Source organism: Vulpes vulpes, chromosome 6 (assembly GCF_048418805.1).
Source record: "Vulpes vulpes isolate BD-2025 chromosome 6, VulVul3, whole genome shotgun sequence".
NCBI lineage: Eukaryota > Metazoa > Chordata > Mammalia > Carnivora > Canidae > Vulpes > Vulpes vulpes.
The window spans coordinates 90,248,784-90,273,613 of record NC_132785.1 but is presented as its reverse complement, the minus strand read 5'-3'; the positions used below and the strand labels follow the sequence as shown (position 1 = coordinate 90,273,613).

Below are 24,830 nucleotides of genomic sequence, written 5' to 3'. Positions count from 1 at the left end.
TTTATTTATTCATGAGAGACACATAGAAAGGCAGAGACATAGGCAGAGGGAGAAGCAGACTCCATGCAGGGAGCCTGATGTGGGACTTGATCCCAGACATCAGGATCACATCCTCAGCTGCAGGCAGAAGCTCATCTGCTGAGCCACCCAGGCATCCCAAAAATGCCAATTTGGAAGTCACACTAATCTGGATTCAAATTCTCACTTCTGTATATGCTAGCTTTTTTTTTTTTTTTTTTTTTTTACCTTGGGCCAGGTTATATAATTCCTCTGTCCTTTGGTTTTCTCATCTCCCAAAACAAGGATTAAACAGTATTTATTACTTGGGATTTTTTTTTTCATGGTAAAGACTGCTTTATTGGTGGCAGTTAGTATAAGTCAATAAATATTGAGTTTATCAATTACTGGTCCATAGAGAGCTGAATGAAACTGAACCAACTGCCTGTTGAGATGAACTGAAGTCAATCCTGCTTCTTGGGAAAAGAAGCCACAGCTAGCTAATAATGGCATATGCTGTTCCACCAACTGTAAGCATCATAGTGGCTTTATACAGGAAGGCATCAGCTACTCTATCCTTTAGATGCACTGGTATTCCATTATCCTCCTGAAATAGCTTTTGTTTCTCTGGAACTTTATTTTCAAACTGCCTGCATGAAGCAGTACTTATGGTCGTCTGGGCAATCTGGCGAAGAGCCAGCAGATTCCGCAGCATCTTGGCTCAGTTACTACCCACCAACTGCGACAACTGAACACCAGGAACGAAAGTTCCCGCACCGGAACCGGAACTACCTCTCTACTTGGGATTTTTGGGAGAATTAAATGATAGTGTATTAAGTGCTCCTGGCATATATTTAATGTTAAATAAATCTTAGTGCTTTTGTCACTGTCCGTTTAATTCTCAAGCTAGGAGCTTTCTAGGTTTTCTCTTCGCCTTCCAGCTGTCTTTCCTTTCTTTCTTTTTTTTTAAATTTTATTTATTTATTCATGAGAGACACAGAGAGAGGCGGAGACACAGGCAGGGGGAGAAGCAGCCAGCTATCTTTTCTCATCGATAGTCAATCTTGTTAAGACCTGTGATTCTTAGACATGTTTCTCATATTTGGCTCTTTTTCTTTAGCTTCTTCCTGAGGTCAGGTCCTGCTTCCAGAATATTGCAGTAAATGCCTTGTTGCCAGACTCTTCCTAATTCATTCTCCATAATCCCATCAAAATCTGATTTGGAGACTCCACTGTTTATAGGGTTGTTCCTCTTAGCACATGTTGGAAGTCCCACATCTCATAAGATGGGTAGAACATCATCTCTTCTTCAGAACCTCATTCCTCTTTGACATTAAAGTTGGTTGCTTCTGTAGCATTTTGTTCTTTTATCTTTTTAGCTCATTTTACTTGTCTGTGTCCCTTACTTGGACTATGTATGTCTCTTGGATGGGAGTTCTTACTTGCTAATTTTATATTCCAGTGGCCAAGTGTAGTGTGGCAAATGGTAGGTTCTTGGAAAATGTTTATGAATTAATTTATTGATTGTGTACCTGAAGAATAACAGTCTTCATTTTACTTCCCCTTTCTTTTTGAAGATCTGAGTAATTAGACCAGAACAAGAAGGCACACCTAAAATTAAGGGAAGAGGATCTTCAGCATCCTTACCTCTGAAATTAAAAGTTTGAGAGGAAGGAGACCTAAAGGGGTGAGAGTAAGGAGTTCTTCAGGACAAAAGAATATGTGATTGAATGGTGAAATTAAGATCTGCTATCCTGGGATCCCTGGGTGGCGCAGCGGTTTGGCGCCTGCCTTTGGCCCAGGGCGCGATCCTGGAGACCCGGGATCGAATCCCACGTCAGGCTCCCGGTGCATGGAGCCTGCTTCTCCCTCTGCCTGTGTCTCTGCCTCTCTCTCTCTCTCTCTGTGACTATCATAAATAAATAAAAATTAAAAAAAAAAAAATCTGCTATCCTTTAAAAAAAAAAAAAAAGATCTGTCCTTAAATTTCAATAAATATTAGATATAACATCATAGGTATCATTTTTAAACCAATAAACCTATTTAAGCATTACTTTTACTTGTAGATCTTGTCTTTACACATTATTGGCAATGACATATCATTAGAAACATTAGAAGAGTTGTGTATTTGTTTTAGCAATTAGAGAGGAAAGCAGAAACAAAAGCTTCTACTGTCGGTAGCTTAGTAAATGTAAGAAACCTTGCCTTAACACAGTAAATTACAGCTGGGAAAGAGGAAGAAGGTAGGTTAGTTCCTGGAGTTGCGGAAAAAGGACTAGGGAGATGCCCAGTGCCGTTAGTTAGACGGAAGCCCTTGTCTCCCTGACAACTTAATAACAGTGTTCTCGTTCTTCCCTCTCTAACCCACACTCTGCAGGTGCCATTGCTAGCAGTTTTCCTTACATCTTGTGTTGAAGCACTGACCATATATTTTCCAAAAAACCTTGTGATATCTGTTTAGTATGATATAATATTGTTATATGCTTTGGGTCATTTTAGATTTGGGCAGCAGTCTGATTTGGATCCTAACTTGTTTATGATATTTCTTTGTGGCAAATCTGAACTTTCAAACCAAAAAATGAATTTTTGGAATATAATCATTTTGCATAAAAGGGATTGCCTTGGACAAAGTAATTCATCCTTTTTAGAAAATGTGAGCAAGAAGAGGAAGTCAATTCAGTTTGATTTCTCCACATTTAGGGGAAATCTCTGTTGTGCTTCTGGTTGTTATAGAAGCATGTTTTAATTCTGAAGTTGAAGACAAAGTGGATTTTTTAAATTAATCTTACATATTATTTTTCTTGATGTTTTAAGGCTACTTTGCCTGTTGGGGCAATATTTTCTTCGAGTAGTAATGAAGGATCGTTAAATTTTTCAATATGAGGATTTATTCATTTTTCAGGTATTGTATGCCAGGCATTGTGCTAGGTGCAGTAATATAGTGGTGACTGAAATAGACATTGTTTTTGTTTTAGAGTATATAGTCTAGTTTGGAAGAAAGACACCCCTCCCATGAACAACAAACCATGAATGCAAATTTTGATCATCAATATCACAGTGTACTGAAATAGAGAATAACAGAGGGACATAGGTCAATTGGAAGGTTTATCTTAGGGTGGCTAAAAATGACTTCTCTGGGAATATGAAATTTTAACTAAAATTTGAGAAAGATAAGAGAATTTGACATTCAGAGTGGAATAGTGTGTGCAAAGCCACTGAGGCAAGATAGAGCTTACTTATTAGTTCTTGGAAAAAAGAAGGAAAGTGTGGTTGAAGCAGACGGAAGAGTAGCATAAAATAAATTCAGAGGAGTAGATGGGCCATAGTGTGTGGGCCTTTATAGACTACGATAAGGTATTTGGATTTTGAGTGCATTTAGAAGCTGTTATTTTCATCAGGAGAATGACATGAGTGTTAAGTGGATCACCTTGGATGTTGTGTGGAAGGTGCTGAATGGAATCAGGAGGCTAGTCAGGCTATTGCAGTAATCAGTGGAAGAGATGCTAGTGACCTAAACAAAATGGGTTCATGCTAGTGGAAATTGGAGATTTTTGGAAGTTAAACTGAAAGGATTGCTGATAAATGTGGGGAATGGTGGGGAAAAGAAGGATCTATTACTTCTAGAATCTAGTTTGAGCAACTGCGTTGATGGTTAGTGCTATTTAGTAATAGTAGAGATAGGAGAAAATTGGGTTAAGTTTTGGATATATGAAGTTTGAGATGCCTGTGAGACATCTAGATGGAGAAATGAGATAGGCAGTAGGATGTATAAGCTGGTACTCTAAGCAGAAGTTTGGACTGTAGATAAAACTTCGGAATGTAAGTGTATAGATGACATTTAAAGCCGCGGTAATGGATGAGATACCTAGGGAGCCAGTGTAAGAAGTGTATGGTTCCTAGAAGGTGAGTAGGGCAGCAGAGCATAGTTAACAGGATTGGTTTGAGATAAATAGATACTTCTTTTATCATAAGACAAAGGCAGAGACCCATGCAGGTATAAAGGTTGCCACAACCTTCAGTTTGTTACAACAAAAAAACAGAGTATCTGCAAAGCATGATAAAAGGAAGTGTGCCTGTGATTGTTTCAATCTAGTTGTGAAATGAATGAGGGAAAATCTGAGTTTGGTAGATGAGTAACTAGGTGGAATAAGTAAATGGTGTGATGGAGTTTTAAAGTCTTATTTTGGAGGTCAAGAGGACACTGGCCTATGATATCTGGTCTGGTCAGTTTGCATGGCTAGTTTGCAGTGGTGTCAGAACCAGTTGCTTAGTAGCTTTGTTAATAGCTTACTAGGATTGAGTTTTTGCCATCATTAAAGACAGGGTGAATTCTTGACATGCAATAATTAACATTACCTAATTTGGAGTTTTAAGAGGATGCTAAAATAAAACGGAACAGGACAAACTATATATTAGCACAACAGAAAAATATTACTAAAAAATAAGGCATGTGCCCAGAAAGCATCTGTGTATTTATAATTTAATACAAAATGTTGACTTACCAGAGATTATCTAATGTAAACTTTGCTTCTGGTTTATGAAGTTATGAGAATGCTAAACAAATTTTGTATTTCCTTCCTTCCTGAATATTATTTCTTAAATATGCAACAGAAATCTAAGCCACTTAAAAGTAACATTTTGTTTCCTATTTATTTCAAATTGTTACTAATAAGTTACTTATTTTTGAAATGTGGTACTTAAAAATAAGTTAATTTGGTTAACTTTCTATTTGTCATTTTTTTTACTTTTTTAAACAATTAAAAAAAAATTTTTTTAAAGATTTATTTATTTATTCAGAGAGAGCGAAAGAGAGGCAGAGACACAGGCAGAGAGAGAAGCAGGGAGCCTGACGTGGGACTCGATCCTGGGTCTCCAGGATCACACCCTGGGCTGCAGGCAGTGCTAAACCACTGTGCCACCGGGGCTTCCCAACAATTAAAATTTTTTAAAAAATGAAAGTAAACAATTACATTTTAGAATCACATAATAAAATAGGAAGGAATTGTGGCCCTAATAGGAAAAGATTAAATAGAGTATTAATAGTGTATCCCCTTTCTCTGTGCTTCTATTTTCTAGAGTGTAAGGAAGCTATCATTGCAAAAAGAGGGACGTAGTATTTTCCCTAGCAGAAAGCTTTTTGAAATACTTGATTTTTTTTTTTTTTTGTGACTCCTGGAGTCATGGAGCAGGTGAATGCTCCAAAGGCCGTTTGGTAGAATAAGCAATGTTTGTATAATCAGCCTCACAATAATGAAACCCGTAAGTTTTGTTCCTTAGAATATACAAATGGTGTCTTTGTAGGATAAATACTCAACTACTTCTTGAATTTGAAGAGCATTCTGTTAGTCAAGAGAGATTTTTATTGATTCAGTTAATGTTTTAGCCATTTGGAATTTTAATGATGTAAATTTGAGTGTCAGATAGTGTTACTTTTATGTGGAACAGAGCACAGCATGATTGGATCTATTAAATAAGGGAGGAACACAGCAATAATTCTTTCTAGAATTCTAGCAAAATTTTTAAATTAATTTTAAAAGTTTATTTATAAATTCCAGTATAATTAACAAAAAGTGGTAGTTTTAGGGATATAATATAGTGATTCAATAATTCTATACATTATTCAGTGCTGGCAAAGTGTTTTGAAAAATTGACGTATATTACTAAAAGTATTATAGATGACCTTTATTGGTTTATGGAACCATAATTAAATAGTTCTTGACTTCTGAAAAAGGCTAGATTTATGAATAAAGAAAGAAATGTCTTTTCTACCGCAAGAGAGAAAATGACTTTATAGTAGTACATTTCCCCCCTTAGATTTTCTTTCTGAAGTTTGTATTTATTGTGTGTTGCCTCTTAAAATTTAGATAAAATATTTTAAAGTCACAATATACCAAATAAAAGAAGGTGGTTACACTATACCTGGAGCATAACTGAAAATTAACTTTGGAAAAATTGACTACTAGAACATATTGTTGAGCATGATCTACCCCTTGAATGGTTTTATAATGCTGATGAAACAAGTCCCCCTTATGGTGATGCTTGCTAACTCCTACCATGGCAAGTGCCAGGCTGATGGTTTTGTTGTTGTTGTTTTGTTTTTTGTTTTTGTTTTTGTTTTGAGAGTGAGGGTATGGAGAGAATCTTAAGCAATCTTAAGCAGCCTCCACAACCCGTGAGAGCCTGGCGTGGGGCTCCATCTCACAACCCTGAAGTCATGACCTGAGCCAAAATCAAGAGTCAGTCGCTTAATTGACTGAGTCACCCAGGTGCCCCAGGCTGATTATTCTTATGTGTGAGTGTGTGTGTTGCATTTAGTTGTCTAATGCTATGTTTGAAACACTAAGGCTGCCATTCTAAAAAATTAGAAATGTTTATTAGAACAGGTGCGGATTTCAGATTTTGGTGTGGGAGTTAAATACATGGAAAGTTGTTCTAAAGTTTCATTATGTACATGTAGGGAACTTCAATAACTGTTTCTTTATAAATTGTAATGCCACATAAGGAAAATAAGCCATTATTTTATGAATCACCAGCATTTTCATTTGCTTTTCATTATTTGTAGTGATTTTATAGATGACCATTTTACTTTTAAAATCAAAGTTTTTATGCTTCTACTCAGTCTTTAATTGGAGGAATAAATAAATATATATCTTGATATCTGAAATCTACTCCTGTGCACATTGTGTTTATATCAGTTACAGTTGACATAGTATAGTTTAACTTATTACTGTGGAGACAAGCTGTGCTGTAGCATACTAGATAACCTAAGTACTTTCAAGAGTTACTGCATTAAGATATACTGCTTTACACACACATACAAAATTTGTTAAGTATTTTTGATGTACAGTTGGCTCTTACACTTGCCTTGTTGAGTGATTCTCAATTGGTAGATCATCGTTTTTCTCAGGATTTTTATCAGTGTATAAAATTCATTTTTGCTGCTTCTGAATAGAACAGCTATATTCTTGTGATATTCTGGGTGAAGCCAGTTATGGGACTTGAGGTGAAGGTATTACTAGTTTTGAAGTAGGATACATAGTGTTATACAAAGCCAGCAGCAAAGGAAGATTTTCTAGAAGGTGAGAAAATATTATTTTGCATATTTAAGAGAGCTTAATCAAGTTTCTAAAAAGTTTTGAAGTGAAACAGACACAATGACTGTGCTGAAGAGCAAATTAAGAAATGGTAATTGTAAATGTGTTTTGAGTTTTATATTATCATTCCAATCACTTTTTAAAGGAGCACTTGGGTGGCTCGATTGGTTAGGCATTGGATTTGATCTCAGCTAGGCTCTTGATCTCAGGTTGGAGAGTTCAGGCTGGGCATGGAGCCTATTAAAAAAAAAATGACATTGTAGGGGCACCTGGGAGGCTCAGTCGGTTAAGCGTCCAACTCTTGGTTTTGGCTCAGGTCACGAGCTCTGATTTCTGGGATCAAGCCCTGCATGGGGTGCGCCACTCAGTGAGGAGTCTATTTCCCCTCTCTCTCTCCTCCTCAGCTATTCCCCTCTTGCCTCTCCCCCCTACTTATGCTGTCTCTCTAAAATAAATCTTTTTAAAAAATGTAATTCTTTTAAAAAATGATCTTGTAATAACTTTCTCTTCTTTGTTTTCTTCTTCTTTCTTCTTTCTTCTTCTTCATGAGAGACACACAGAGAGAGGCAGAGACACAGGCAGAGGGAAAAGCAGGCTCCCTCCAGGGGGCCTGACCTGGTACTCAATCCCAGGTCTCAGAATCAGGCCGTGGACTGAAGGCGGCTCTAAACCTCTGAGCATCAGGCTGCCTCAACTTTCTCTTCTTTAAAACAAACCTAGGGCAGCGCTGGTGGCTCAGCGGTTTAGAGCTGCCTTCAGCCCAGGGCCTGATCCTGGAGACTCAGGATCGAGTCCCACATCAGGCTCCCTGCATGGAGCCTGCTTCTCCCTCTTCCTGTGTCTCTGCCTCTCTCTCTCTCTCTGTCTCTCATGAATAAATAAAATCTTTTAAAAAAATGAAAAAAAAAACCCTAAAAATACTCCTTGGATTTGCTTTCCACTTTCTGTCCATCTGCCATCCTATTATTGTGCTCCTCCTGTAACAAAGTACTCAGGAAAAGTTCTCTGTATTCCTTATCACTACTTCCTCACTGCCCAACCATTGCTACTCAGACTTTTATTTCCACTCCCACATTAATTTATGTAGTCTCTCATTTTCACTCTGTTTCCTGTAGTTCTTCAGAATTATCAGTGATGATTTTGAAACATAACATTCCCTTGTTTATTCTTGGTGGATGCAGGTGGGCTGCTCCTTTGTTGTGAGGAAGGGAGGTGGAATTGATAGGGAGGGTCAGATTTTTAGAGGAAGATCAGGAGAGTTAGCTGTTTCTGAGTTTAGAGTTCAAAACCTAATTGATGGAAAGTTGAGATTTTCATTCATCAGAGACCCATGAAGTTTTTCTGTAAAAGTCCTGATACAAATATTTGGGGCTTTGTGGGTCTGCCTGAGTGAAGGGTGGCCAGCTATATGCATTGGCAGCCAGAAAGTAGTCGGAATTTAATGGCCTTGGGAGCAACCAAGGAAGTAGATAGATACCTCACCTTATGTTTCCTTAGGGTGGGACAAGTCTTAGGCATCCTCTACATAATTCCTCAGGGGGTCTTTAGCAGGACTGAACTCCCAGTTATACACAGTAGTCAGTGAACCCTTAATACACTTCTCTGTATCCGTCTCACTTCCTATTCCCTTTAAAGTGTGCTTCCCTTCAAAGTTCTCATCTCAGGTTTGCCTTTTGGGGGAATCCAAATGATATATCAGTGTTTACAGAGGAGGAGGAGGATACAGCTTTTTCTTCCCTTTTCCCCCCACTGGGGAGATAGGTCTTCCTTAATGGTTGACATTGGCCCAGAGGACAGAAGAGTGAATGGACTGAGGTATGGGGAGGAAAGTAATATATGCCTACCTACCATTAATTCAGTTCAGCTCAGACTTACTCAAATTGGTTCATTCTTTGCAGTTATCTTTTCCTGTTTTGGGTTCTCTCTTCATGAAAAGTAAACCATTTATATAATGTGTGTGACCATTTACCTCAATAAATGAAAAGGTCCCAACCTTGGTGGTTTTTAATGTTAGATCAGATTTTCAGTATTTAAAGTTAATTGACAAATTCTGTGCTGGAAAATAATTTAAGATGCAGGGTACTGGGCAGCGCTGGTGGCTCAGCGGTTTGGCGCCGCCTTCAGCCCCAGGTGTGATTCTGGAGACCTGGGATCGAGTCCTACATCGGGTTCCCTGCTGCGTGGGGCCTGCTTCTCCCTCTGCCTGTGTCTCTGCCTCTCTCTCTCTCTCTCTCTCTCTCATGAATAAATAAATGAAATCTTTAAAAAAAAAAAAAAAGATGCAGGGTACTACATACAGTGTGTCTCACAATTAAGTGAGTAGTTATAAAATAGGAATTATATATATTAATACAATTAAACTTCAATTGACATAATTGACTGGGTTTTTCCAAAAATTAAAATTTCAAAGTGGCAGTGTAATCAGAAGTAACTACAATTCTCCCATTACTTACTGATTAATTTTTTTTAATGTCTGGGGATTTAATTGAAGACTTTTTCCATTTGTGTTTCTTCCACAATGAGAAATTTAGTCATGTGATTTAAGTTTCACCATTGGAGAAGGTGTTTCTAGACACATGATGTGGAAATTTTATTTTTTTACTGTGTGAGGCTTTCAGGTATACAAGTTGTGTTAAAGAAAAAAAAGTATATGCTTTTAAGCTCATTTTTTTTTTAAAGTTGACCAAGGCTTTTAAAACTTATATTAAAATGATCTTTTTATCAGAATCATGAGAGTAGTTTTTGTTTCCAAGAATGTTATTTTCCAGGGTTTGTTTTTTTCTTTCCCTGGAAGGCTTTGTTTCTTTTTTTGTTTTTGTTTAAAAAATTTGTTTATTTGAGACAGAGTGTGCACAGGAGCAGGTGGGGCGGGGGTGGAGGAACCAAGGAAAAGGGAATCCTTGGAGTCCCAGGCTCAGTCTCAGGACCCTCTTCATCCCTGTGTCCCATATTGTACCTGGTGTAAGCATTATTAGTGTTCTAATAATTCTGCCTCAGTTACCTCATGTATGGGCTTTCAAGGGCACAGAATGTTTTCTCTGCTCTTTAGTATTTCTTTTATACTCATCACATAAAAGTATTTAATTAGTTGTTTGTATTAAATATCCAATTTAGTTATCATAAAATTTCTCTCGAGGTAATCTTAGTGATTTTTAAGTGTTTTTAAGCATTTTGTTTATTGCTTGTGTTTTTATAGATGTAAAAAAAGATTGGTCTGATCATGCTCTCTGGTGGGAAAAGAAGAGAACTTGGCTTCTTAAAACACATTGGACCTTGGATAAGTATGGCATTCAGGCAGATGCTAAGCTTCAGTTCACCCCCCAGCACAAACTGCTTCGCCTGCAGCTTCCCAACATGAAGTATGTGAAGGTGAAAGTGAATTTCTCTGATAGAGTCTTCAAAGCTGTTTCTGACATCTGTAAGACTTTTAGTAAGTATTAAATTCTTCATGAACATATGAGTTATGTGACATATGTATGACTGATGATTAACACTGAGCTTATTTCAAAGAGTAGGCTGGGGTGAGCTATGTATGTTTGTATGTGTATGTCAGTTTTTCACTTTATTCTTGGAAGTTTTATATCACTTCAAGATAAATATTAAAGTAAGATGGAACAGGAAGAATCTAATATAGATTCTTTTCTTGCTAGAAGTGTATCAGGTATGTATTATTATATAATACTTCATTCTGATGACTTTATTTCTTGGGAAGAAGGAAAAAAGCATTATTTTCAGGATGTAGCTTTTGTAATGTTTCCTTCAGGTAAGTAACTATTTGACTTTAGTGATTGAGGCACATTGTGTCACTTCCTTCACTAAAAGCCTGACACAGCTCTAAAGGAAATGACCATGTGTTACCTTCCTTAAGCAGTCTACAACTTGAACACTCTTGTAGTAATTCTGTTTATGCTTTCTGAAATGAAATGTGGGTTACTTTTGGCTGACCCAGTTATGTCATGTGACAGGAAGTATTCGGCCATCAGAGAAAATGTGAACTATTGTCATTATCACTAGAACATAACTCTATTATTCCATAGATTTAGAGGAGATGCAGGACATTACTATTTTGATCTAATGACTGAAATTACAGTGTTTTTTTTATGCTTGATGGAATTTTTAGGAAAAAAAATTAAAATACAGAAAAGTATAAGGAATTATATGAAATTTACCTAATTCCTGTTATCTTAGAATTAATAACTGCCATTTTGCAAAACTCTTTTTAAGTCACAATAATAGAGGTAAAGTTCTTAAGTCACATTCTTATAATTTGTCTTCACAAAGCAACCACTGTCATAAGTTAGTATATAACCTTCTAGTACTTTTTTTTTTCCTTCTAGTACTTTTAAAAATATATTAGTAACACACAAACATGCACATTCATTTTTCCATATCTGTATAGATCCATAAACAATATGTTACTGCCATTACTCTGTGGGGTTTTGTTTTCAGTTTTGTATTTGTATGTAGGAGTTTCTCAAGTGGCTATACAGTAGTCCCCTGCTATCTGTGAGGGGTATGTTCAAAGATCCCCAGTAGATTCCTGAAACCACAGATAGTAAATGTACTGTATTTTATCCTATACATATATACGTGTGATAAAGTTTAATTTATAAATCAGGCACAGTAAGAGATTAACAATAATAAAATAAGTCCATATATACTATAGTAAAAGTCTTGTGAATGTGGTCTTTCCCTCAAAATATCCTATTGTACTATACTCACCCTTCTTGTGATTATGTGTGATGATAAAATGCCTACATGAGATGAAGTCCGGTGAAGGATATAGGCACTGTGACACAGCATTAAGCTGACCTTCTGATGATACATCAAAAGAAGGATCATCTGCTTCCAGACTACAATTAACGGAAATCGTGGATAAGGGAGGACTGCTTTACCCATTTACATTACAACCAGCAATGTATAAAAATCCATTGTCCAAATCATCACAAACACTTGAATGTTGTCAGTTTTTAGTATTTACTTCTAAAATGAAATACTATATTTTCTCATTCAAAGTTGATAAAGTTAAGAATGTTTCTATATCTTTATTAGCCATCTAAGGTTCTTTTTTGACTTACCCATTTATATGATTTATCTTTTTTTTTTTTTTTTTTAGTTCATAAACTTTATTTTTTTAGAGCAGTTTTAGGTTCACAACAAAATTAAGCAGAAAGTACAGAGTTCCCATTTATTCCCTATCCTTGCGCATGTACAACCTCCCCACTATCAACATCCCACACTAGAGTGGTACACTTGGTAAATCTACACCAACACATCATCTAGAGTCCGTGGCTTACATTTGGATTCGCTCTTGGCATTATACAGTCTGTAGGTTTGGGCAAATGCATAATGACATGTATCCATCATTATAGTATCATATAGAGCAGTTTCACTGCCCTAAAAATCTTCTGTGCTTTGCCTGTTCATCCTTCCTTCTTCCCTGACCCCTGGCAACCATTAATCTCTTTACTGTCTCCATAGTTTTGCCTTTTCTAGGATATCATACAGTTGGAGTCATACAGTATATAGTCTCTTCAGATTGTATCTTTTGCATAGTTATATGCATCTGAGTTTCCTTCATGTCTTCTCATGGCTTGATAGCTCATTTCACTTTAGCACTGAATAATATCCCATTGTCTGGATGTACCACAGATTATTTATCCTATGTACCTACCAATACCAAGGGTATTGTAGTTTTTTCTAAGATATGCAGTATAAGTAAAGCTACTATAAACATCTGTGTGGAGGGTTTTGTATGGGTATATGTTTTCAACTCCTTTGGGTAAATACTAAGGAATGTGATTGTTGGATCATATGGTAAAAATATTTAGTTGTTTAAGAAACCACCAAACGGTCTTCCAAAGTAGCTGCACCATTTTGTATTCATACCGGTAATGAATGAGAATTCTTTTTTGCTCTGAATCCTCACCAGCATTTGGTGGTGTCAGTGTTCTGGTTTGTGGCCATTCTAATGTGCAGTGACATTTCATTGTTATTTTTTTTAAGTTATTTATTTATTTATTTATTTATTTATTCATTCATTCATTCATTCATTCATTCGTGAGAGACCCAGAGAGAGGGAGAAGCAGGCTCCACGCAGGGAGCGGGACTCGATCCCTGGACCGTGGGGTCACGCCCCGGGCCGAAGGCGGCGCTAAACCTTGCGCCACCCGGGCTGCCCCTCATTGTTATTTTAATTTGTATTTCCGTCATAACATAGGATGTGGAGCATCTTTTTGTATGTTCATTTGCCATGGGTACATCGTCTTTGTCGAGGAGACTGTTAAGGTCTTTGGCCTTTTTTTCCCCCCAAGTAGGCTCTCATGACAATGAGATTAAGACCAGAGCTGAGATCAAGAGTTAGATGCTTAACTGGTTCAGCCATCCAGGCATCCCTGTTGACCTATTTTTTAATCAGTTGTTTGTTTTCTTACTGTTGAATTTCAAGAGTTCTTAAGTTTTTAGTATATATTTTGGAAAATGGTACTTTATTAGATATTCCTTTAGCAAATATTTTATTCCAGTCTCTGGCTTGTTTTTTCATTCTCTGATGGTTTCTTTCAGAGAACAGGAAATTTTAATTTTAATGAAATCTAGCTTATCAGTTATTTTATCGATCATGTCTTTTTTGTCATATCTAAAAACTCATCACTAAACTCAAGATTATCTAGATTTTGTTCCTGTGTTATCTAGAGGTTTTATAGTTTTGCATTTTACATTTTGGACTGTGATCCTTTTGAGTTAATTTTTGTGAAGAGTATAAAGTCTGGGTCTAGAATCTTTTTTTTACATGGGGTTGTCCAGTTGTTCGAGCATAATGTATTGAAAAATTATCTTTTCTCCTATGTATTGCCTTTGCTCTCTGGTCAAAGATCAGTTGCCTATAATTATATCGATCTATCTTTGGGTGCTACATTCTGTTCCATTGATCTATTTGCTAGACAGCACCCTGTCTTGATTATGATAGCTTTATATTAAGTCTCGAGGTCATGTAGCATCAGTCCTTCAACTTTGTTTTTCTCCTTCAATATGGTGTTGGCTATTCTAGGTGTATTGCCTTTCCATATAAACCTTAGAATTAGTTTGTTGGTATTCATAAAATAAAATGGTTTTATGTTTTAAGCCCTTTTTTTTTCAAGTTTTAAATTCTAGTTAAAGAAGTGTAATTATTAGTTTCACGTGTAGAATTTAGTCATTTGTCACTTAAATACAACACATAGTGCTCATCACAAGTGTTTTCCTTAATACCCATTATCTATTTAACGTACCCCCCTGCCCTATGTCATAAGCTCTTTTTTAAAATAGATTGTATTTGTTCTGAGAGGGCATAAGTGCACAAGCAGGGGTGAGAGGGAGGGACAAGGGGATTCCCCACTGAGTACGGATCCTAGTGTGGGGTTCTATCCCAGGGCCCCCAGATCATGACCTGAGCCAACATAATTTTTACTAAATAAAAAACCTGACAGCCAATCTTCTAAAAACTCACATAAGAAATAGACAATCTGAGTAAACCTGTATCTGTTAAAGAAATTGAATCAATAAATTAATAACCTTCCAAAACAGCACTAAGGCCAGACTGGTTTACTGGTGAATTCTACCACTTTTTTTCTAGTTGTACTGAGATCATGGTGTACATTTAAGGTGTACAGCATAATAACTTAAGTAATACTGTAAAATGATCACCAAAGTTAACATCCACTATCTCATATAGGTGTACACACACACACACACACACACACACACACGTGCACGCACACTCAAAATCCTTGCAATTGTAACTCTTAACAACTTTCAAATATACCATACCAGCATTAACTATAGTCTTCGTGTCATACATCACATCCCTAGTACTTACGTATAACTTAAGTGTGTACCTTTGACCACTTTCATCCAATTCCCCCCACTCCTCACCTCCTGCCTCTGGTAACCACAAATATGATCTTTCTATGAATTTACTTTTTTGGTTTTGTTTTGTTTTGTGTTCCACATATAAGCGAGATTATACAGTATCTATCTTTCTCTGACCTTATTTCATTTAGCATAATGCCTTCAAGGTCCATCAGTGTTGTCACAAATGGCAGGATTTCCTTCTTCTTATGGCTGAATAATATCTGTGTTTGTGTATCACAACTTTTTTATCCATTCATCTGTCAGTGAATACTTATGTTGCTTCCTTTTCTTAGCCATTGCAAACAATGCTATGAACATGGAGGCGCAGATATCTCTTCATGATAGTGGTTTCATTTCCTTCAGTTATATTACCAGAAGTAGAATTGCTGGGTTATACAGTAGTTCTATTTTTAATTTTCTGAGGAACTTCCATTCTATTTTCCATTGTGGCTGGATTCCCTTTACTCCATACCCTTGCCAGTACTAATCTTTTTGACAATAGCCATTCTAACAGGTATGAAGTGACATTGCATTGTGGTTTTGGTTTGTATTTCTCTAATGATTAGTGACGTTGAACACTTTTTCATGTATCTGTCTACCATTTGTGTATCTTCTTTGGGAAAATGTCTATTCAGGTCCTTTACCCATTTTTTTAAAGATTTTATTTATTTATTCATGACAGACACAGAGAGAGAGGCAGAGACATAGGCAGAGGGAGAAGCAGGTTCCTCACAGGATCGATGCAGGACTCGATCCCTGGACCTGGGATCACACTCTGAGCCAAAGGCAGACGCTCAACCACTGAGCCACTCAGGCATCCCATTCCTTTACCCATTTTTAATTGGATGTTTTTGCTTTTGTTATTGAGTTGTATGAGATCTTTCTATAATTTAGATATTAATCACTTCTCAGTTATATGATTTGTAAATATTTGTAGATCTAGTTCTGCTTTTTGTTTTTCTTTTCTTTTAAGATTCCACATATGAGTGAAATCATATAGTATTTGTCTTTCTCAGTCTCACCTATTTTACTTAGCATAATACCATGTAGGTCTACCCATGTTGTTGAAAATGGAAGATTTCATCCTTTTTATGGCTGCATATATTCCATTGTGTATGTGTATGTTTATATATATGCACTCCATATCTTTCCTATCCGATATTCATCTGTCACTGGACATAGGTTGCTTCCATATCTTGGCTATTGTAAATAATGCTGCAAATTAACAAAGAAAGGTGCATGTATCTTTTTGAATTAGTGTTGTCATTTTCTTTGGATAAATACCCAGTAGCAGAATTATTGGATCATATTATAGTTTTTTTATTTTTTTTGAGGAAACTCCATTTTGATTTCCACAGTAAGTATACCAGTGTACATTCCCACCAAAAGTGCATGAGGGTTCCTTGTTCTCCACAGCCTTGCTAATAATAACACTTATTACTTGCCTTTTTGATTTTAGCCATTCTATCCGGAGTGTTAGGTGATACCTCATTGAGATTTTGATTTTCATTTTCCTGAAGATTAGTGGTTTGAGCATCTTTCTGTGTGTCTTTTGGCCACCTATATGTCTTTGAGAAAATGTCTATTAATCTATTTTTTAAAAGGTTTTATTTATTCATGAGAAACACAGAAAGACAGACAGACAGAGACACAGGCAAGAGGGAGAAGCAGGCTCCATGCAGGGAGCCCGATTTGGGACTCAATCCCTGGACTCCAGGACCATGCCCTGAGCTGAAGGCAGACGCTTAACCGCTGAGCCACCCAGGTGTTCCTATTAATCTACTTTTAAATTGAATTGTGTTTTTGGTATTGAGTTGTATAAGCTCTTTATGTAGTTTAGATATTAACCCCTTATGTGATAAATCATTTGCAAATATCTTCTCCCATTCAGTAGGTTGCCTTTTTGTTTTGTTAATGGTTTCCTTTGCTGTGCAATAGCTTTTTATGTTGGTGTAGTCTCAGTTTAATTTTTGCTTTGTCTCCCTTGCCTCAGGAGACATACCTAGAAAAATGCTGCTGTGGTCACTCTCAGAGAATGCCTGTGTTCTCTTCTAGGATTTTTATGGTTTCAGGTCTCATGTTTAGGTCTTTAATCCATTTTGAATTTTTTTTGTGTGTGTGTACGGTGTTAGAAAGTAATCCATTTTCATTATTTTTATGCGGTTTGCTAATATTTTGTCCAGTTTTTCCAGCACCATTTTTTAAAAAAGATTTTATTTACTTATTCATGAGAGACACAGAGAGGCAGAGACACAGGCAGAGGGGGAAGCAGGCTTCCCATGGGGAGACTCTTGATCTCAGGAACCCAGTGATCATGCTCAACCACTGAGCATCCCCTGGCACCTTTATTAAAGAGACTGTCTTTCCCATGTGTGTGTTTTGTTTTGTTTTGTTTTGTTTTACCTCGCTTCCTTTGTCACATATTAATTGACCATATAAGCATGGGTTTATTTCTGGGCTCTATTCTAATCCATTGATCAGTACATCTGTTTTTATGCCAGTACCATACTGTTTTATTTACTACAGCTTTGTAGTATATCTTGAAATTGAGAATTGTGATACCCTCAGCAGTCTAAAGACTGCTTTGGCTATTCAGGGTCTTTTGTAGTTACATAAACATTTTAGTAGTAATTGTCCTATTTTTGTGAAAATGATGTTGGGGGCAGCCTTGGTGGCTCAGCAGTATAGCGCTGCCAGCAACCCATGGCAGGATCCTGGAGGCCCAGGATCAAGTCCCATGTTGGGCTCCCTGCGTAGAGCCCGCTTCTCCCTCCCTCTGCCTGTGTCTCTGCCTCTATGTCTCTCATGAATAAATAAATAAAAATCTTAAAAAAAATGATTTTGGTATTTTGATAGAGATTACATTGAACCTGTAGATTGCTTTGGATTGTATGGACATTTTAGCAATATTAATTCTTTTAATCCCTAAGCATGGAATATCTTTCCATTTGTTTCATCTTCAGTTTCTTTATCTGTTTTATTGTACAGGTCTTTCAATTCTTTCATTAAGCGTGTTCTTAGATATTTTATTCTTTTTGGTGCAATTATAAGCAGAGTTGTTTTCTTAACAACTGTCCCAGTGTTTCTCTTGCTGCTACTTCATTAGTAGTATATAGAAATGCTACTGACTTCTGGGTGTTTTGTATCCTACAATTTTACTGATTACTTCTAGTAGCTATTGGGTGAAGTCATTAGGATTTTCAATGTATAGTATGTCATCTGCAAATAGTGACAGTTTAACTTCTTTTGTACCAGTATGGATGCCTCTTATTTCTGATTGCTGTTTCTAGTACTTCCAGTACTATGTTGATTGAAAGTAGTGTCTTTGGGACACTGGGTAGCTCAACGGTTAAGCGTCTGCCTTTGGCTCAGGGCATGATCTTGGAGTTCTGGGATCAAGTCCCACATTGGGCTCCCTGCATGGAGCCTGCTTCTCCCTCTGTCTGTGTCTCTGCCTCTCTCTGTGTCTCTCATGAATAAATAAATAAAATCTTAAAAAAATAAAGTGGTGTCTTGTTCTTAAGAGGCAAAGTTGTTTTGTTTTTTGTTTTTACCACTGAGTATATTGTTAGTTATGGGTTTTTCATAGATGGCCTTTATTATGTTGAGGTATGTTCTCTCTAAACCCACTTTACAGAGAATTTTATCCTGAATGGATATTGAATTTTGTCAAATGCTTTTTTTGGTATTGATTGAGATGATATAATCTCTATCCTTCCATTTGTTGATGTGGTATATCATGTTAATTGATTTGTGAATATTAAACCATCCTTGCATCTCCAGAATAAATCCCACTTGATTCTGGTGAATGATCTTTTTAATGTATTGTTGAAAGTGGTTGCTAAGATTTTGTTGAGGATTTTTCCATCTGTGTTCTTCAAGGATGTTGGCTTGTAGTTCGTTCTCTCTTTTTTTCTCTTTTCTTTTCCTTTTTCTTTCTTTCTTTCTTTCTTTCTTTCTTTCTTTCTTTCTTTCTTCTTTTGGTATCTTTTTCTGGTTTTGGTATCTGGGTAATGCTGATCTCATAGAATATATTTGGAACCTTTCTTTCCTCCTCTATTTTTGGAATACTTTGAGGAGAATAGGTATTAACTCTTCTTTAAATGGTAGAATTTACTCATGAATCCATCTGGTCCTGGACTTTGGTAGGTTTTTTATTCAATTTAATTATGAGTAGTCTGTTCAGATCTTCTATTTCTTTGTGATTCAGTTTTAGAAGATAGTATTTTTCTGAAAATTAGTCTATTTTTTTCTGGGTTCTATTTGTTGGCATATAATTTTTCATATGCCATTCTCTTACAGTCGTTTATATTTCTGTGGGGCCAGTTTTTACTTCAAGACTTTCTTTTCTGGTTTTATTTATTTGGGTCCTTTCTCTTTTTTTCCTTGGTAAGTCTTAAGGGTTTATCAATTTTATTTCATAATTTCATTGATTTTTGTTATGTTTTGGGTTTTTTTTTTTTTTTGTCTCTATGTCATTTATTTCTGCTCTGATCTTTATTATTTTCTTCCTTCTACTCACCTTGGGCTTTATTCTTCTTTTTCTGTTTCCTTTATGTGTAAGATTAGATGGTTTATTTGACTTTCTTTTTTGTTTCTTGAGTAGGCCTTTGTAATACTATATATTCCCTCCTAAAACTTTTTTTGGGGGCGCCTGGGTGGCTCAGTTGGTTAAGCATCTGCCTTCGGCCTAGTTTATGATCTCAGAGTCCTGGATTGAGCCCCGCATCAGGCTCCCTGCTCCGAGGGGAGTCTGCTTTTCCCTCTCATTCTGCCTGCTGCTCCCCCTCCTTGTGCTCTCTTTCTCTCTCTGTCAGATAAATAAAATCTTAAACAAAAAAAGAACTGTGTTTTTTTTTTTTTAAGATTTTATTTTGTTTTTCTAAGTAATCTCCGTACCAAATCTGAGGCTCAAACTTATAACCCTGAATCAAGAGTTGCATTCTCTACCAGCTGAGCCAGGCACTCCTTAGAACTGTTTTCACTGTATCTTCAAATATCTCTTTGTTAATTGCTAGTTATTGTTTATAACATCCTATTTGTCAAAGATGTCATCTTACTCTCTGAGAATTGTATTTAAGAAGGTTTTGTTTTGTTTTTCTGTTTCCAGCAGTATCTCTGGTTCTCCCAAGTTGTTTTCCTTTTCATTTGGTGTTTTTCATGTTAGAAGCTCAGTACATCCATTCCATTGCTACCATAGCAAATTTTATCATAAACTTAGCAGCTTAAGGGCAGCCCAGATGGCTCAGCGGTTTAGCGCCGCTTTCAGCCCAGGGCCTGATCTTGGAGACCCAGGATCGAGTCCCACGTTGGGCTCCCTGCGTGGAGCCTGCTTCTCCCTCTTCCTGTGTCTCTGCCTCCCTCTCTCTCTCTCTGTGTCTCATGAATAAATCAATAAAATCTTTAAAAAAACAAAATAAAATAAACTTAGCAGCTTAAAACAATACAAATTCGTTATCTCACTGTTCCTGTAGTTTAAAAATCTGGGCACAGTGTGGCTTAGATTGGTGTTCTAGTTAGTCCTATAGAGCTGAAAGTAAGGTGTCAGCAAAACCGTGTTCCTCCTGAAGGGTCTGAGAAAGAATTATTCACCGTAGAATTTGGTTCCATGTGGCTGTGGGGCCAGAGTTTCTCCTACCTTGTCTGCCAGAGACCTCTGGCATTCTCAGTTTGTAGAAGCTTCCCAAATTCCTTGACGTATGGCTTCTTTCCTCCATCTTCAAAAACAGCAATAGCAAGTCCAGTTTTTATTACTCTTCACATCTATCTGACCTCTCCTTCTGTCTCGTCTTTCCTGTGCTTACCTCTCCTGCCTTCTTCTTTTTTGCAGACCTCATATGATTACATTGGGACCCATGGAGAAATCCAGGATAATCTCCCTTAAATCAGTTGATTAGTAGCCTTAATTCCATTTGCAAAGTCTCTTCACAGCAGTCTTAAATTAGTGTATGATTGTATAATTAGGGACAGAAATTTAAAGGAGTTACCTCTAGAACTGTGAAACCTACCACAAAGCCCTTTCTCAGATGTCTCTCAGTCATTGTCCATTCATATATTTAATAATAGAGCACTACAAATATCAATAGGAAATTCTGCATGGAATGAGGTTTAGCTTGTCACCCCTCTCTGGGGTATTTAGACATTGAGCAAGCTTTATCAAATGTCAGTATCTAAAAGATTGTTCCTTAGGGCTTAGATTCTCCTCTAAGAGATCCTAAAAGGCATGTATCTAAGGGGTAAGTTTAATCCAGTATGGGACAGGATTTGGATTTTTGTCTGTTTTCGGTGCTTGGTCATGCTTGATATTTGGCACTATGAGTCATTTTGTTTCCTATTGGTATTTCCTTTTGGAAACATCTTGATTTTATTTTTCTCCTTTTGTTAAGTCATTTACTTACTCATTACTCCCACTCTGGCTTTTGTCTCCCAGAATTTTTCTTTTCTTTTCTTTTCTTTTTTTTTTAAGGTTTTATTTATTTATATGACAGAGCACAAGTAGGCAGAATGGAAGACAAGGGGAGAGGGAAAAGCATGCTCCCCTCTGAGCAGGGAGCCCAATCCCAGGACTGTGGGATCATGACCTGAGCCAAAGGGAGACACTTAACCAACTGAGGCACCTAGATGCCCCTGACTTCTTTTTATGTGATTTTTTTACCATTCTTTTTGTCCTTATAAGTGCATGTTTTATTTATTTATTTATTTAGTATGATTTTAGAGAGGATTGAAAATAAATGCACAAGCTCAATATACATTTTTTTGAGATTTTCAGATTCTTTTTATTTTATTTTATTTTTTTAAACAATTGATTTTCTTTTTTTTTTAATCTTAAATTTTTATTTATTTATGATAGTCACACACACACACACACAGAGAGAGAGAGAGAGAGAGAGAGAGAGGCAGAGACACAGGCAGAGGGAGAAGCAGGCTCCATGCACCGGAAGCCCGACATGGGATTCGATCCCGGGTCTCCAGGATCGCGCCCTGGGCCAAAGGCAGGCGCCAAACCGCTGCGCCACCCAGGGATCCCAGATTCTTTTAATCTTAAAAAATATTTTATTTAAATTCCATTTGACAGCATATAGTATAACACCCAGTGCTCATCCCATCAAGGGCCTTAGTATCTGTCACCCAGTTACCCCTAGTTTACCTAGTTTACCCCTAGTTTATCCTCCCCCCTTGTGCAACCCTCTGTTTGTTTTCCAGAGTTAGGAGTCTCTCATGGTCAACATACATGTTTAATTAGAAATTCTCACGACAAAATTTATTTTTAGCAGCACCTGGGTGGCTCAGTCAGTTAAGCATCTGCCTTTGGCTTAGGTCATGATCCCAGAGTCTTAGGATCAAGCCCCACGTTGGGCTCCCTGCTCAACAAGGAGCCTGCTTCTCCCTCTTCTTCTGCTGTTCCCCCTGCTTGTGCTCTCTGGCACTCACTCTCTCTGTAAAAAAAAAAAATAAATAAAATCTTTAACAAAATATTTTTAAACTAAAATATGATTATCCTTCAATCAGAGAAAGACCATTATCATAGGATCTCACTCATGTGGAATTTAAGAAACAAAACAGAGGATCGGAAGAGAAAAGAGGAAAAAATAAAACAAGATAAAATCAGAGAGGGAGGCAAACCATTAGAGACTCTTAATCATAGGAAACAAATTTAGGGTTGCTGGAGGGGAGGAGGGGAGGGGATGAGGTAACTGCGTAATGGATATTAAGGAGGGCATGTGATGTCATGAGCACTGGGTGTTATATGAGACTGGTGAATCACTGACTCCAACTTCTGCAACTTAATAAATCATTATATATTAATTAATTGAATTTAAATTAAAAAACAAGATAAAATCTGATTATCTTACCTGAAAACCCTTCTGTGCTCCTCTGTTCCCCATTTCTTCACTCCCCATAGTTTGAGATATATATATATATATATAGCATTTATGTAGTCCATCTTCCACTAGGTTTGTCTTCTACTTGATAACATATTGATTTTGAACATTACATTTCATTGCTATGTAGTATATCTTTGTGTTATAAAGAAGTCCCGGATCATTACTTTGTGTAGTGACTCATAATACTAGTTTATATTATTGAAGTATAAAATTGAGCATGAATGAAGGCATGGTATTTTGGTATACCCATTTTAAAATAGTCCTCCAGGTGTATTTTCGTTAAATATAAACTTAGTTTAAATTACTTATTTTCTTCACCAGGCCTACTTTTACATGTGATTCACATTTCTAAATTCACTAGTTTAATTCTTTCTTGAAACAAAACACAGTCAGTGAATCAGTGCTAAATTCCGGTATGAATGAAATAATTAGTGTCTTATGTGGAAATGTAGATTTACTTTACCTTTTTGTTATAATGAAAACCTATTCAGACTTCATGTATAGAGAGTGGCTACCTTGTTCCAACGTAGATGTGCCTATCATTTGAGAAATAAGATGTCATTCTTCCTCCACTTACCCCTTCATTAAGCTACTGGTTGTCAAGAAGAAGTTGGAATCAAAATTACCTATGGAGCTATGGAGCTTTTTTTTTTTTTTTTTTTGAGATATAATTGACATTATTAGTTTCAAATATATGAAATAATGATTTGATACTTGTATACATTGTGAAATGATCACCACAGTAAGTCTACTTAATACTTAATGTCGTCCATCACTAGAGCTTTTATAAAATAAGCTGTTAGAAGCCCTGAGTCAGAGTATATGGGGGTATGACTGAAACATATATTTTTAGTATTATTTTTAACTTCACAAGTAATTCTCATGGACACATATGGTTAAGAACTTTTTTATATTCTTTTGACTGACCCAAAAGCTGGTTACACTTAACAGTATTCATCCTCCTAATAATATTAATAGCTGGACAGGAAATGACCTAGGAACAAAAATCTCAAAGGATAAATCATGTGGTATAGTGATTCTCAAGCAGAAGGGACATGCCAGAATCATTTGGGATACCTTTTCAGATGAAACATGCTTGCTTTCCCCTCTCCCACTAAACCTGACTGTGGTGAACTGTGGTAAAAGCATGTCCATATCTCAGGCATGACTCATTATATGTCCTTTTATACTTTTTTTTAGATTTTTTCACATGAATTACTTTGAGGAGATGAATGGGGTGGACAGATAGGTTACTACCACCACTTGATACTGAAGTTGTGATTATTCAAAAGCTTGGGATTGTATAATGCCTTTCTTATCTCCTAACATGGTAGTGATGGCATTTAAAGCCGAGGGTACACTGAGAATTGAAAGTGAAACTCATCAGTAATTAAGTCTCTTAGAATGTTAAATCTTATTTTAAAAGTACTCTAGGAGGTTAAATCTTATTTTAAAAGTACTCTAGGAGGGCAGCCCAGGTGGCTCAGCGGTTTAGCGCCTCCTTCAGCCCAGGGCGTGATCCTGGAGACCCGGGATTGAGTCCCACGTAGGGCTCCCTGCGTGGAGCCTGTGTCTCCCTCTGCCTGTGTCTCGACCTGCCTCTCTCTCTCTCTCTCTCTCTCTCTCTCTCTGTGTGTGTGTGTGTGTGTCTCATAAATAAAAACATTTTAAAGAAATAAAAAAAATAAAAGTACTCTAGGAAATGATTCAATTCTATTAAATAAATATGGCTCAAAAGATACACTTGATGCTTGAAATATCTCCTGAGTTTGTGCATCTACATAATCAAAGCAATTAATGCTAATGCATTAAATCTCAAAAATTACATTTGAGGTAAATTAATCTCTTTTTACCTGGAATATACAAGAATGAAGAGAATTGGGCAACTGGGTGCCTCATTCAGTTAAGCCTCTGCCTTTGGCTCAGGTCACAATCCCAGGACCGTGGAATTAAGCTCCACATC

At 36.7% G+C, this 24,830-nt stretch overlaps 1 protein-coding gene and 1 pseudogene across 12 annotated transcripts in view; one reads left to right on the top strand and one right to left on the bottom strand.

The window, feature by feature from the left end:
• Positions 1–24,830, top strand: part of FERMT2 (FERM domain containing kindlin 2) — a 79,888-nt gene that overhangs the window by 20,693 nt on the left and 34,365 nt on the right. For all 12 annotated transcript variants that reach the window (XM_072761609.1, XM_072761608.1, XM_072761603.1 and 9 more), the window contains exon 3: positions 10,288–10,521. In XM_072761609.1, coding sequence (XP_072617710.1) covers positions 10,288–10,521 — 234 coding nt within the window. The remainder of the gene's footprint in view (positions 1–10,287; positions 10,522–24,830) is intronic.
• On the bottom strand, positions 448–788 carry LOC112921286 (cytochrome c oxidase subunit 7A2, mitochondrial pseudogene; annotated as a pseudogene).